We start from the raw sequence: 12,992 nt of genomic DNA on the forward strand, positions 1-12,992 counted from the left end.
TCGCCGCTTTTTTTTGCGCATTATTATGTGGGTGAATTGCCCAATATGGGATCACAAGAAATGGTCAGTTTCTGTCGGGGACTTTGAGACGATCTGGTTGATCCTCAACTGAATCACAGGCTGACTCACCCAGAGACTATCCTTATCATTAGCATTTCCTATCGGGCTTATTTCACTTCGATTTAGCGATATTTCTGTGTGGGGTTCCTTTTTTGGTTAGTCTATAAACCAATAGCTATTTCCATTGAATGGAAAATTAAATGGTTTCTGATTGTTACTATGATAAGCTGAGAATTTGTAAGTAAACATTTTAATATAATATAATAATACTATAATATTGATATAATAAGAAGTTCCTAAGAACAAACTTATTAAAGAATTTAAAATTGTATTTTATTTCTAACAAAATCGGGGGATCTCTAACAAGTTTTTCCCCTCAAAATGTCTAACAAATATTTCCCAGAGTTCCCAGAGGAGTTCCTCTGAATCGCGAAAAAGATCGAGATCCACTCGACGTCAGTGATCGAAATCCATTCGCCGAATTCAAGCGGACGACTCATGCTCGGTAAACCAGAATTGTTGGATCCAAAGAATATATAAATGAATATTAAAAGCGGGGATTGCTTTTGATCGCTGATCGCTGACGTCTGCGAAATTTACACCATTTGCAGGTGATTTTCAGTGAATTCCAAACTTTTTCTCGCCGCAACATTGTAGGAAAGTTTTTAGAAAGAAAGAAGAAAAGAGGAAGAAGAGGGTGGAAAGAGGGAGGAGGAAGAAGGGCCGACTGAAGGTTAGGCCGAAAACTATTCACATGTGGCGTCCATTTGTCAGGTGCTTATAAGGCGGCATAATGCCAAACGATCGCAGCGTGACAGCCGCCGTTAATTGAGACTTTGTGGTGGTGATAAGGCGGTGCTCTTAAATATTGGGATGTTCCTAAGAGACCGACCCCCTATGAAAGCCCAGCCTCCCATTCTCTCGCTCTCTTTTGGGGATAATCCAGTTTAAATGCATCGCACAGTGGGATGTATTGTTGAAGTTTTAGTTTGTAGGTTTACAAGGTTTAAAAAAAAATTCAAGTTTTAAAGAAACGTGAAACCTTAAATTAAATCTATTGTTTTGATTGATAAGTAAATCTTTTTTTTCCTTTATACTTTATATTTTATATATATAAAATTCGAAGTGTTATAAATTATATAAGTACACTAAAAAAACGTAGCTTAAATCATTATACTCGTTGCATTAAAAATATAATAATATACATATGTCCAGAATAAAAGTGTGGTGTTGAATTACGACTGAATAATATAATATTCGGTGTATATGATGAAAGGCCTACCTATCTAATCACTTGTTATTCATTTCGTTTCGTTCAAAAGAAATGGGTTCTACGTCCCCGAAAACTTCGTATGCAGTTTGTGGATAAGAAAGCACGCGATCATGGTGAACTAGATTACTGGACAATCCGTAACGCCATTGGACCCACGGTTGCATCAGCCGAGTACAAAAAATGGAGCCCAAAGAGATCCAAAAGAGAGCCAATACGAATCCGAAATTCGAAGAGAGCGGAAGCAGAGCGCGGCAGCGACGTCGGCGCAAGAACTGGGCGTTCGGTCGGCGGTATATATAAAACCTAATGCCAGCGCCGACTTCCCATTCAAAATCGCACACCTCAGCGCGCCGCGTGTCGCACACACTTCCACTTGGTCCCCCCGGAATCCTCGAAAAGAAACCAAATAACCAACCATCCCCAGATATTAACAAAAAAAAAAAAAACCAACCCAAAAATTAAACGCGGTGTTCTAAAACAATAAAAGTACCCAAAATTTAAAATACAAAAAAATATATATTTTAAAAGCGCAAAGTTAAGTAACCCCAAGAAACAACAATTTTTTTGCTGTGCGAAGCGAGACAAAGAAGAGTGCCCCAAAAGAAAGAGATCAAGAGAAGAACAAAAGAGGATAACCCCCATTTACAAGACAACCGGAGCCCATAGAAACCAATGCAAAGATGTGCCACAATTCAGGGATCGTGGAGAAAAACAACGAGCAGCAGATCGAACGCTACATGGCCTGTGGAATGCCATCGAAGGCGGTGAAGAGTGTCAAGTACACGCTGAAGAAGCGCGAGAAGAAGGAGCTGCAGAAGAAGGAGCAGCAATTCCTGGAGGATCTCGAGCTGAGCAGTAGCAGTGATTCCTCCTCGATCACAAACAGCGATAGCGAGGATAGCGGTGTCACCGAAACCCTTGTGAAATCTCCACCTCCGACCACGACCCCCACTCGCAAAGTCAGCATTACCCCTGCACCGCAAAAAAAGAGCGAACTCCTGCGTTTCTGTCCGCGATTCCGCAAACTGGAACAGGAGCAGCAGCAGCAGATGCTCAAGGAGATGGAACTGCAGGAGGCGGAAACTATGGACCAGTTGGACACCAATGCCGCCGCCTTGAAGGCCCAACAGCAGCGCAAGCTGAGCTCCATGGAGCCATCCATGGACGACGCCCTGGCCATTGGCACCCAGATGACGCGACAGGTGTCCGAGCGAATCACCTGTCTGGTGGCCCAGCTGCAGGCCAGTCGCCTTTACACGTGAGTCTCCCCCTCAAAAAAAAAAAACATCATTATCATCGTAAACAGAACACTCAACTTGTAAACACCTCGAGAAATAATTTCAAGAAACTTAAATATTAATCTATTAGTATTCTAACCTTAACTTAACTTAACCCCACACTTTACTTGTAAACACCTTCTAATATAAATATTTGAAAGGTTCCGTTTCATTGGGTCTTTTTAAATAGATTATTTCATATTAAATGAAAAATATTTATATATTAAAATATTAGTACTCTAACCTTCACTTAAATTAACCCTCAACTTGTCTTGTAAACACCTAGAAAAACGTTCCTCATATAAGTATTTTAAAAATGTACTCTAACCCTAGCTAGATCATAAAAGAAAATCAGTATAATTTTTATAAAAGAATTCAATGTAGCAAGAATTCATTCTAATTATAGTTCTCACAAAATTTGTTTCACAAAATCATATACAAATTAGTAATTGTTAGTCTTTCCATCATTAAGGCCACTAATAAGTAGTCAATTTGTGACATTTACTGCAGTTTCTACACATGCCACGACAAAAATGACAGGAAACGCTTGACTATTTTATTATTTTTTTTTCTTACCGACAAAGTCGCAAAACCAATTTATTTTGGGCTGTCCCACCCCATATAGACAGCAAATATTTTGTATCGCAAACTAGTAATATGCCCAAAATAAGCCAGTTGAGTAATAGTTATAGTTTACTTATCCACGATATTTTGTATATTAAATACATATATCTTTTAGACATTGTTCGACATAATGCACGCGCCCCCTCTGTTAAATAGCCATCAATTCATCAGGTGACATAAGGGAAACCCTCATTTGCTGGTGGCATTATCAGTTCTTATCAGTTCATTGTCACGGCTGTGGATCATGTTGATCACGCCTCTGTATTGATATTTATAGATGCAAATATATTCGTATAATTTTTCCACCGTCTGCTGTTGTCTAGGGCGCAAAAGCGTTATGCAAAAAGAGCGTAACCAGGAAATTTAAGGCATTGCCTCTATTAAAAGACTAGACGCTGAGCTCGGGTTCCCAACTTATGTTTTCCATTTTTCTTTGAATTTAATGATGGACAATTAATTAGTTCAATTATAGAATTTATACCAGTGACAGGTTCTTAATTGATTTGCAATATATATATTCTATATTTCTTGATTTGGTTTTTGCAATTTCTTGGCCAGATAGCGAAATTCAACCAAAACCCATTAAGTAGATTGTTAGCACCCCATTGATAATGCCTGGCAGCAGACGCCAAACTCGTGACCTGCACGATATCGTTGGGGGTACAGTGGAGCCCCAAGGAATTGAAACCGACAATAACCTATAAGAGAATCGCCATAAAACCTTAGATGATTCACGAGGATTTCTTGCCATTAGGGGGTAGTATTACTAGCGATAAGTGTGCTAGTCTAAAAATACGATCTAGTGATATTCGCCTTGACCGTAATGCTGACTCAATGTCAAGCGATAAGTTAACCCTCGATGGGGGCAAGGGGGTGTGTCTGGTTACGGTTGCTATCTTGCGATCAGTGGGCCGCTATGACGACAATTGGCGAGTCAATAGAGTTCCCTAAGACCCCTTGAATCACCCACCCTCTCTCGCCTTCTCACCCTTTCGCTCTCTCGGCTCGGATCCACAACCACCTGCTGGAGTGCAAAGTGCGATCGGGTCCTACGTCATCTGGCAGAGCTTTCGTAGGCGTACAGTCGAGGTCATAATAATAGCAGAGGAATAACAAATATTTTTAAAATATATTAAAAAGCCATTTATGATTTGTTTTTTAACCTTTTAATTAATTTATTAAAAATAATATTTTAAAAAAATATTTGGAAAGTATATATTATAATTATTAAAATTTTAAACTTTATTTTATTTGTTTGTTTACTTGTTTAAAATTAAATGTTTGCAAATGATTTCCTAAAAGAATTGTGAAATTAGGACAAACTGTTTTACCAAACATAAATATTTTTATATTAATTATATTTAAATGAATTTATACAATTATTTATTTAAAATTAAAAATGAAGTATTTTTTTTTTAAACGCAACTGTACCTCCTTGTTAACTCTCTCTCTCTCTCTCTCTCTTCTGTCTATAAATCAGCTGGGTTCGCCGCGTTTTATCGTTTTATCAGCTGGTCGGCAGCTGATTCGCTGAATTCGCCCCAAGTGCAAGTGCAAAATTGCATTTTCCACGCTCTTGCTCTATGAATATCGCCTAAAGATTGCCAATTTCTGGCTTTTAGTTCTGGTCTCCACGAGAGCAACAGAGAAGGGGATAGTGGGGGGCGGCGAAAATATACAATATTCGGTTGCATGCGTTTTCGCACGTACGCCACTTTGGCTCTATTCGCCGCACGACAACAAAAACGGCGAAAAAGTTTGCAAAAAAAAAAACATAAAAACGTAACAGACGGATATGCAAAAATGACAGACGAAAGAGGTGGTGAGGAGGGGGGACGCAACAAATGCGTAGACAAGAAAAGAAAGAGACAGAGAGAGAAAGGGGGGCGGCGAATTCGCACGATCGCAATCAGTGCAAAAGTTCGCCGCAAATCAAATCTAATCGCACATGAGGGCCACGTGGGTACGTAATACCCATTTACCTATACCCCCTTTGCCCGCGGATCAGGCGGCTATATCTTTTTGGAATTTGGACCATCGGCGATTGCGTTGCTATTGCGTTAATAAATTCACTAGAAGGATATGACAGACGGCGTTATAAAAGCACTTAAGCCACACCGCAAAAAATGTAGGGCATTTATAAATAAATTAATAGCTCAAACTTTTCGCTTTGCTTTAGCGAATAAATTAATAGAAGCGATAATAATCGATCATTAATGATCAATTCGATAACTAAATAAGTCGATGTTTAAGTAAATTCGATAAATGATTATTTCGATCAACATTTACTTATCGAAAACTTTGCTATTTATTTTTCTTATTGCAGAATTCTGACGCGTACAACACAACCAGCACACTTGATAGCCGTTTGCATATTGGCCTTTGTGCTGATGACTGTGGGACGCGACCTCATCGACCCAACGACAACAGCAACAGAAGAGACATCTGCAACAACAGCAGAAACATCGACGAGAACAGCGACGGGTGGCGTTTTGGCGGCCTTGGTATTTCTGGGCGCCTTTGCCACCCACTTTGGGTCGCAGATCTGGATGACATTTGTCTCGGGTAAGTGGCGTACCATTCTGATCTTCAGGGAACTCGCATCAATCAGTGAAAAACATCCAGAACATAAGATCAGTGATCTTTGATATGATATGATAGGTCATCCATTTGAGCATCGGTCCATGAAAAACATCCCGAATATTATCAGTGATCTTCAATTTAATATGATGTGATCATCCATATGAGCAACAATCAATGATACATCCCGAAAATAATCACAGATCTTCAATATATGAGCCTCCATCAATGATACATCCCGAAGATAATCAGTGATCTTCAATATGATATGATATGATCTTCCATATGAGCATCAATCAATGAAAAACATCGCGAACATATTCAGATATCTTAAATATGATTATCCATATGAGCCTCCATCAATGATACATCCCGAAAATAATCACAAATCTGCAATATATTCGATCATCATCCAAAAAATCGTAATTACATTTTTTAGATTTACTTTTAATCCAGTTTTCCTATCCAGTTTACTAATATTGTTTCATAATGTATCACTTTCAGGTCTCTCGCTGTATTTCTCACTGCCCCGCCACGTTTTCGGGCAGTGCCAGCAGATCCTGTTCCCGCGCTACTTCGCCCTGAACGCTATGCTCAGCCTGACGATGCTGGTGGTTTATGCCAAGTACTTCCTCAGCGGCTGGACGACATCGGCGGGCATCCAGATGGGATCGCTGGCTTTGGCGGCGGGCATTGAGGTGGTGGTGCGGCTGTATCTGGTGCCACCGATGCTGCAATTGATGCACGAGAAGTACAGGATCGAGGATGCGATCGGCAGCGGCCAGGAGGTGGGCAGCCTCGTCCAGGGCGACCTCGTCGACTGTCCGCACTATCAGCGCATCCACAAGGGCTTCCGGCGCATCCACATGACCATCGCCATTGGCAACATGACGGTCATGCTGACCACCTGCCTGCAGTTGTATTTTCTAGCATCGAAAATACGCCTTAGCTAAGGCAAAAAACCACAAAAAACCAAGGAACCGGAGTGAAGAATTTATATATGTAGATTAGGAGCCCATACATCACACACATCACTACTGTATTTCAATGTTCAATAATTGTCTCAAATCTATATACATATATTGCTTATTGAACCATTGATCTTCTTTTGATGCCCTTCCTCCGCCCCAAGCATAAAAATATTTAATTTCTCCCGAGGACTCCTCGTTTTCAATCTGATTTCCTGTGATAAACTCAGCCCCCCACAATCCCCCACCCAATCACCCAACCACCCACCAACACAACCCCACCCGCAAACCACAAACCACAGAGCACATTTAGCCCATAGTCGATAGCCAATAATTTACACGGAGTTATTAATTAATAGCCTATTGATAATTAATTATACTGCTTTTTTTTCCTCGAGCGAGAGCACGTAAATTCATTAATTTTCTTCTGTTATTTATTAATCCATCGAAAACTATGTTTTTCTCTGTTTTAAGTGCGGATGTTTTTAGAGAATATAATTTATATTAAAACAAAAGTAAAAACCAACAAGAAAAGAAAGAAAAAAAAACCAAAAAAGTCAAAAAAAACCAAAACACAAAAATAATAAAAAACACAAATTAAATCAATAAAAATATCCAAGCAAAGTGTACAATTCAAATGATTGTTTTTCTTGAGGCTCCTTAATTCGATGGGCAATTTTGCAAGAAAAAAAATAAAAGTATGGGTAATTTTGTTGTCATGAAATCAATTTTCTGCCAATTGAGTGGTATTGATTGGGTTGTCTACTTTTCGGCTGATTGATTTTATAGAAGGCAAGGGGCCTCAGAAAAAAAGGTATTTCCCTGTGATATACCCAATATTATTACCCATTAAAATAATATAAATTTTATGAAAATCCTTAACAACAGTTCCCATAAATTTGTATTCACAACAATATTTTATTGCTTCGTATTTTCGTAATCATTGTTTTAAAAAATCACTTGCCAATATTTTCAATTTAAATAATTTAGAAATCACTCTTTTAAAAAATCATCCAATATTTTCAATTTTAAAAGTAATAAGGAGGAATTCTTTTAAAATAGTACCAGTTCTATAAGGAGCCTAAAAAAACATAGACAGTTTGCTATTTCTCGGTATTTAATAAGGGTTTTCCTTGAAAACATCGATATTGTCGAATTATTAACGCTGATATATCGGAAATATCGATAATTTTCCAGCCTTTTTTTAGTATAGGTATATAGGTATAGGTATATCCACTTACCGCCTCGATTTCCTGCTCGAATCTCACGGGTCTCAGGCGGCACAGCACCACGACGAGATAGACGAAGTTGACGAAGAGTCCCATGCCCGACCAGAGGACAACATCCGGTGTACAGGCCACCAGATAGCCGTGCATGCCCATCATCAGGCAGCCAATGAGCAGCATGGCCCGCATCCAGAGGGATCCGTAGGGGCCGTGCGGGGCCAAGAAGGCCAGGAAGAGGAAGGCCCAGCCGAGCTGAAAGTAGAGGTGATGCGGCTGCTGCCAGCCGAGGCACTGTTCGATGGACCAGTCGCCGGGATTGATCGATCGCAGGGTGCCGTTGTTGTCCCAGGTGATCGTGCCGCTGCTGGCGGCGCTCGTTCCCGCCGTGCTCTGGGCAATTAGGGTGCCAGCAGCGGAGGCATCTCCTCCTCCAGATCCAGGTGCTCCTCCTCCTGATGCTCCCGCTGCTGCAGCTGCTCCGCCCAGGCCAATGCCCATGACACTGCTGGCGCTACTGCCGGCACTATTGATCAGAGCGCCCATCCCAACGCCCGCTGCACTACTGCCCGCCGTGCTGGGCATTCCGCTGCTCCTGATGATCCTGCCGATCCTGCTTATCCTCCCTTAGCTGCCTTCGTTTCAGTCTGTGGCTCTCCTCAGCTATTCCTCTTGAAAAACAAACACCTCTTCACTTAGAAGCCTAATGGGTTGGTGTATCTGCTGATTAAGCGCATGGGTTCTTGTATCCGCTTAGCAGAAAAATGTTTTTTTTTCCAACGTTTGCGTTTAAAAATGTTCAGTTTTTCTTCTATAATTTTTTAAATATTCTAGCTGCCTTAATTTTTCCGGTTTGGTATTGCTATTGCTGCTGCCCTTTTTCGAAATGTTTGTGCCTAGCGGTTGTTGTATCGGCTAGACCAGTTGCCAGTGGTTGTTTTACGCGCTGATGTCAGATTAAATCAAATGAATTTTAATTGTTATCTTTTTTTTAAACTGTTCAAAAGGTTTCTTTAGCTGTTCGTTAATCTTTTTTCGTCGGCTGCGTTTAGGGAGTAATTGTTTATGATGTTTGGACTATGTATTGGTATGTAGCTGCCGATTTTTTTCGATGCTGCCGCTGGATTTTCCGCTGATGTTGCTCCTGGCACAGTTGCTGCTGCTGCTGCTGCCGCCTGTCACATTGTTGCATTGTTTAGGCAGCTGCTGAAAGAAATTCAATGAAAAAACATTTTACAAAATAAAACGCAATAAAATCGCAGGCAATTAGCTTATGCAGTTCATTAATAAATTATTAATCGATAGTGCAACCCCTCGCTGTGAACTGCTTCAGGTGCTAGCGAATGTCCCAATTCTCATAATCATAATAATTAAGCCCATCCACGAACTCGTATTTATAAGCTCCTAAAATCGTGTTTAAATATTTAATATTAATATACCGTTTTTTTAATTTATAAATATTTAATATTTTTAAAATAAAATATCTGCTATTTAAAACAAAACTATCTGTAATATTACTTATTCTCAAGCAGTTGTTGCTTGCCCAGTTTTTCATCAATAGATGAATAATTCATAGAGTAAACTGTGGAAATAGGAAGTGGGGTTATCAAATGCTCCCTATACAGCGGATGCATTGCATTCCCACCAGTTGAATTCAATACAACTGATTGGAATTAATGCACATGTGCCAAATTATTCAGCTGATTAAAACAAACAGTTTAATACATAATTAATATGATGACTAATCGTAACATGTTTTACTTGTGTAGAGCAAAATTTATTGCTCCCCAGACAATTTCTAGTACTTTACTGACCTATTCTGTATTCTCCGTATCTTCAGATCGGAGCCACTAAAAATTTAGCATAAATTCACGGCAACCTAAAATACTGTATATCATACGAGAATCTACACAAAAATCACGCTAGTCCGAAATAAATCATACGAAAATCCACAGAAATTCACGGAACCAAAGACTATATGTAATTTTTTCTTTTTTTTTGGCGATAGAGATCCGCACAACCTGTTCCCGACTCGACCAGAACAACAAAACTTGGTCAAAAACTCTCCAGAGAGTATATACACATATAGAACAAAGCAAACAACGGGTGCGAGTTTTGTTTGCTGACCCCAATAGAAAGAACGGCAACAATAAAAAACACTGGGAAGGTGGCCAAAAGTGGGTGAGGGTATGGTCTATATGGTCTGTGGTCTTTGGTCTCTGGTCTCTGTATATTTTATAGTGTTGGGGTTGGTCTGGTGAGTGCGACTGGAAAACGAAACATTTCCGGCCTGGACATGAATAATAAAACAAAGGCAACGAGCAGGAAAGATAGCGGTGGAAGCGAAAAGGGAAAAGGGAAAAGGGAGAGAAAGAAGCGGAGGATAAAAGAGCGACAAAGAAGGGCATCAAAATAATCAATTTGATGTCGCAAAGTTCGTGGTCGCCAATGCACTGAGAAGAAATATTAAACTTTCCGGAAATTACTGATAATTTTTATTGTAAACTATTTTTAAATTTTAAAAAAAATTTAATTTTATATGATGATATTGATGATTGCAGATTAGAGCTTGAAAGAATATCGACAGTTTGCCATTTCTCGATGTTTAATAGGTGTTTCCCCTTGAAAACTTCAATATTATCGAATCGATATTGTGAAAAAATCGAAAATATCGATAATCCTTAAGCTCTATTGCAGATGATATGATTTTCTTTCTCAGTGTGGTTATTGAAAGCGGTCAGCCAACCGTTGATAGACAGTCTGATGATGATGATGATGATGATGACGAACATGATGCACTAGTGATGTCGATTTCGAATGTGTTGTGACGATTACTCAACACTTTGCATATTGGCTGCACTGCAACAATGTCTTTGGCGTGCGGTTGATAATGATAATGATGATGATAGTGGCAAGTGACACACATCAGACACAAAAACAAACAAGGCCAACACTTCCTCATCATTATCATCAAAGCTTCGGGGGTGTGCAACAAAACAAAGCAATGGAAATAGACTTTGATTACCGAGAAAGCGAATACCCTGGAAAACAAACTAAAAAAATCCTTAAAATACAATTTTAAGTCTGATTTGAATCGAATCATTAAATTATGTATTGTATAAGTTTTAGTTCATTTTTAGCGAAAATAAAGAGGTTTTTTTTTACTAAAAAATATAAAATATTAGATCTCATAAATTCCTTTCTAAAAACCAATCAACAGAAGTTTTGGGAAATGACGAGAATATAAATAATTATAAGCTTTCTTTATAGCTAATAATTGGTAACTATTACCGTCGTTTTTGGCTTGATTAATTGGTTTGAAGGGTCGGAAATGCTTTCTCCGGAGCATGGCTAAATTCGAAAAACTATAAATACCCTCTATAAAGGGTATACCCACACCAACGCACGCACACACTGTTTTAGCTACAACAAAAAATGTGGGCAGTGAAGATGAAGTCATCGTTTTGTTGCCTTGAAAATAAAAACACACCACACGAAAACCAAAAAACAAACAAAAAAGCAACAACAACAACAAATGCAAATACAACTAAGCGCGACTTCGCTTAAAAGACCAGAAATTAAAGTCCATAACCAAAAGTAAAATGGGTACAACGCGAACGAAGCGAACTCCAACAAGAGAGAACGCTATAGTCGGGTTGTTGTCCCGACTATCTAATACCCGTCACTCAGCTAAAGGGAGTGCGAACGCTGTGTCGGGTTGGTGTCCCAACTAATAATCGTAACTCAGCTAAAGGGAGTGCGAGGGAGATAGATATATAATTTTGGATTGCGTATAACTTTTTAATGAATGGTCCGATTTGAAAAATGTCTTTTACATTTCGATAGGTATAAATATACACAACAAAATTGCATTTATACTTCTCGGAAATCTTTAAAGATGTGGGCGCAGGACCCATTTTAAAATCGTTAGTGGGCGATTGTGGGCGTTAGAGGGGGCGTGGCGCTCGGCTAAAATAAACTTGCGCTGCGTAGGAAGCCAAAGAATATGTGTGGGAAATCTCAACCTTCTAGCTTTTGTAGTTTCTGAGATCTCAGCGTTCATACAGACGGACAGACAGACAGACAGACAGACAGACAGACAGACAGACAGACAGACAGACGGACAGACGGACATGGCTAGATCGACTCGGCTAGTGACCCTGATCAAGAATATATATACTTTATGGGGTCGGAAACGCTTCCTTCTAGCTGTTACATACTTTTGCACGAATCTAGTATACCCTTTTACTCTACGAGTAACGGGTATAAAAACTGGGAAAAATAAAAATAAATATTGGGGCGATACAAAAATATTCAAAAATAAAATAAATGAAATAATAAGAAAATAAATGAAATAATAAAAAAGTAAATTTTAGATTTTTATTTTCTAGTAAACTTTCAAGAAGAGTATTTTTGCCAATTTAAGCTGTTTTTTTTTTGTAAAACAAAAAACAAACATTGTAAAACAGCACACGGGGAAAACTGGTAGAAAAGTAGAAAAGCAGACTGGGAAACTTTTAATGCGAAAATGCCAATAAGTTGTGGCTGATAATTGCCAGAAGAAAGGGAAAAGTCGCTGGGTGAAAAAAATAGGTGAGGAAGGGGCGGCGGGTTGAATGGCATGTCAATGGCCAGTGACAATATTGGAAAAGTGGGTGGGGTTAATGGGCGCTATATGGAGTCCCACTCCATCGGTTTCACCCATCTTTTCCCCCCCTTTTTTTGTGGTAATTTCGTATCGAAGTCATCGATTGCCGTTGTCCAGCAATTGATGTTTGCTCAGTCGCAATCATCGTTAAATAGTCGTGGGGGGCATCTAATGAGATATCGCATATGGCCATTACATATAAGCGATTTGTATTCTTTTTCATTTCCCCCCAAATCGCTTGTATCATGATGGAGAAAGTCTTAATCTGTAGATATAAAGGTAGATTAAGTGATCAAGTAATAACTTAGTAATATAATATTTAAAGCTATATACTATTAT

The 12,992-nt window shown here is 39.2% G+C and overlaps 2 protein-coding genes across 8 annotated transcripts in view; one reads left to right on the forward strand and one right to left on the reverse strand.

Annotated features, from left to right (window-relative positions):
- The window catches only part of bves (popeye domain cAMP effector bves), a 29,053-nt gene that overhangs the window by 12,714 nt on the left and 3,347 nt on the right, over positions 1–12,992 (reverse strand). For 4 of the 6 annotated variants that reach the window (XM_017148887.3, XM_017148886.3, XM_070218925.1 and 1 more), the window contains exon 2: positions 8,024–9,211. In XM_017148887.3, coding sequence (XP_017004376.2) covers positions 8,024–8,590 — 567 coding nt within the window. In that variant the 5' untranslated portion in view covers positions 8,591–9,211. The remainder of the gene's footprint in view (positions 1–8,023; positions 9,212–12,992) is intronic. The other 2 variants (XM_070218926.1, XM_070218924.1) reach the window with 1 other exon arrangement.
- On the forward strand, positions 1,652–7,420 carry LOC108062287 (transmembrane protein 205). 2 transcript variants are annotated; one of them, XM_017148882.3, is made up of 3 exons: positions 1,652–2,591; positions 5,561–5,799; positions 6,319–7,420. In XM_017148882.3, exons 1-3 carry the CDS (start codon positions 2,014–2,016, stop codon positions 6,765–6,767), a joined length of 1,266 nt encoding a protein of 421 aa, XP_017004371.2. In that variant the 5' UTR covers positions 1,652–2,013; the 3' UTR covers positions 6,768–7,420. The 2 variants fall into 2 exon arrangements, with proteins under 2 accessions (XP_017004371.2, XP_070075024.1); XM_070218923.1 differs by lacking the exon at positions 1,652–2,591 and adding an exon at positions 4,916–5,056.

Source organism: Drosophila takahashii, chromosome X (assembly GCF_030179915.1).
Source record: "Drosophila takahashii strain IR98-3 E-12201 chromosome X, DtakHiC1v2, whole genome shotgun sequence".
Taxonomy (NCBI): Eukaryota; Metazoa; Arthropoda; class Insecta; order Diptera; family Drosophilidae; genus Drosophila; species Drosophila takahashii.

What these genes read in the sequence shown, in the direction of transcription:
- LOC108062287 (XM_017148882.3), top strand. Translation starts at nt 2,014, where the DNA reads ATGTGCCACAATTCAGGGATCGTGGAGAAAAACAACGAGCAGCAGATC. An exon ending in CAGGCCAGTCGCCTTTACAC is followed by an intron (nt 2,592 to 5,560) that starts GTGAGTCTCCCC and finishes TTCTTATTGCAG; the next exon opens with AATTCTGACGCGTACAACAC. An exon ending in CTGGATGACATTTGTCTCGG is followed by an intron (nt 5,800 to 6,318) that starts GTAAGTGGCGTA and finishes TATCACTTTCAG; the next exon opens with GTCTCTCGCTGTATTTCTCA.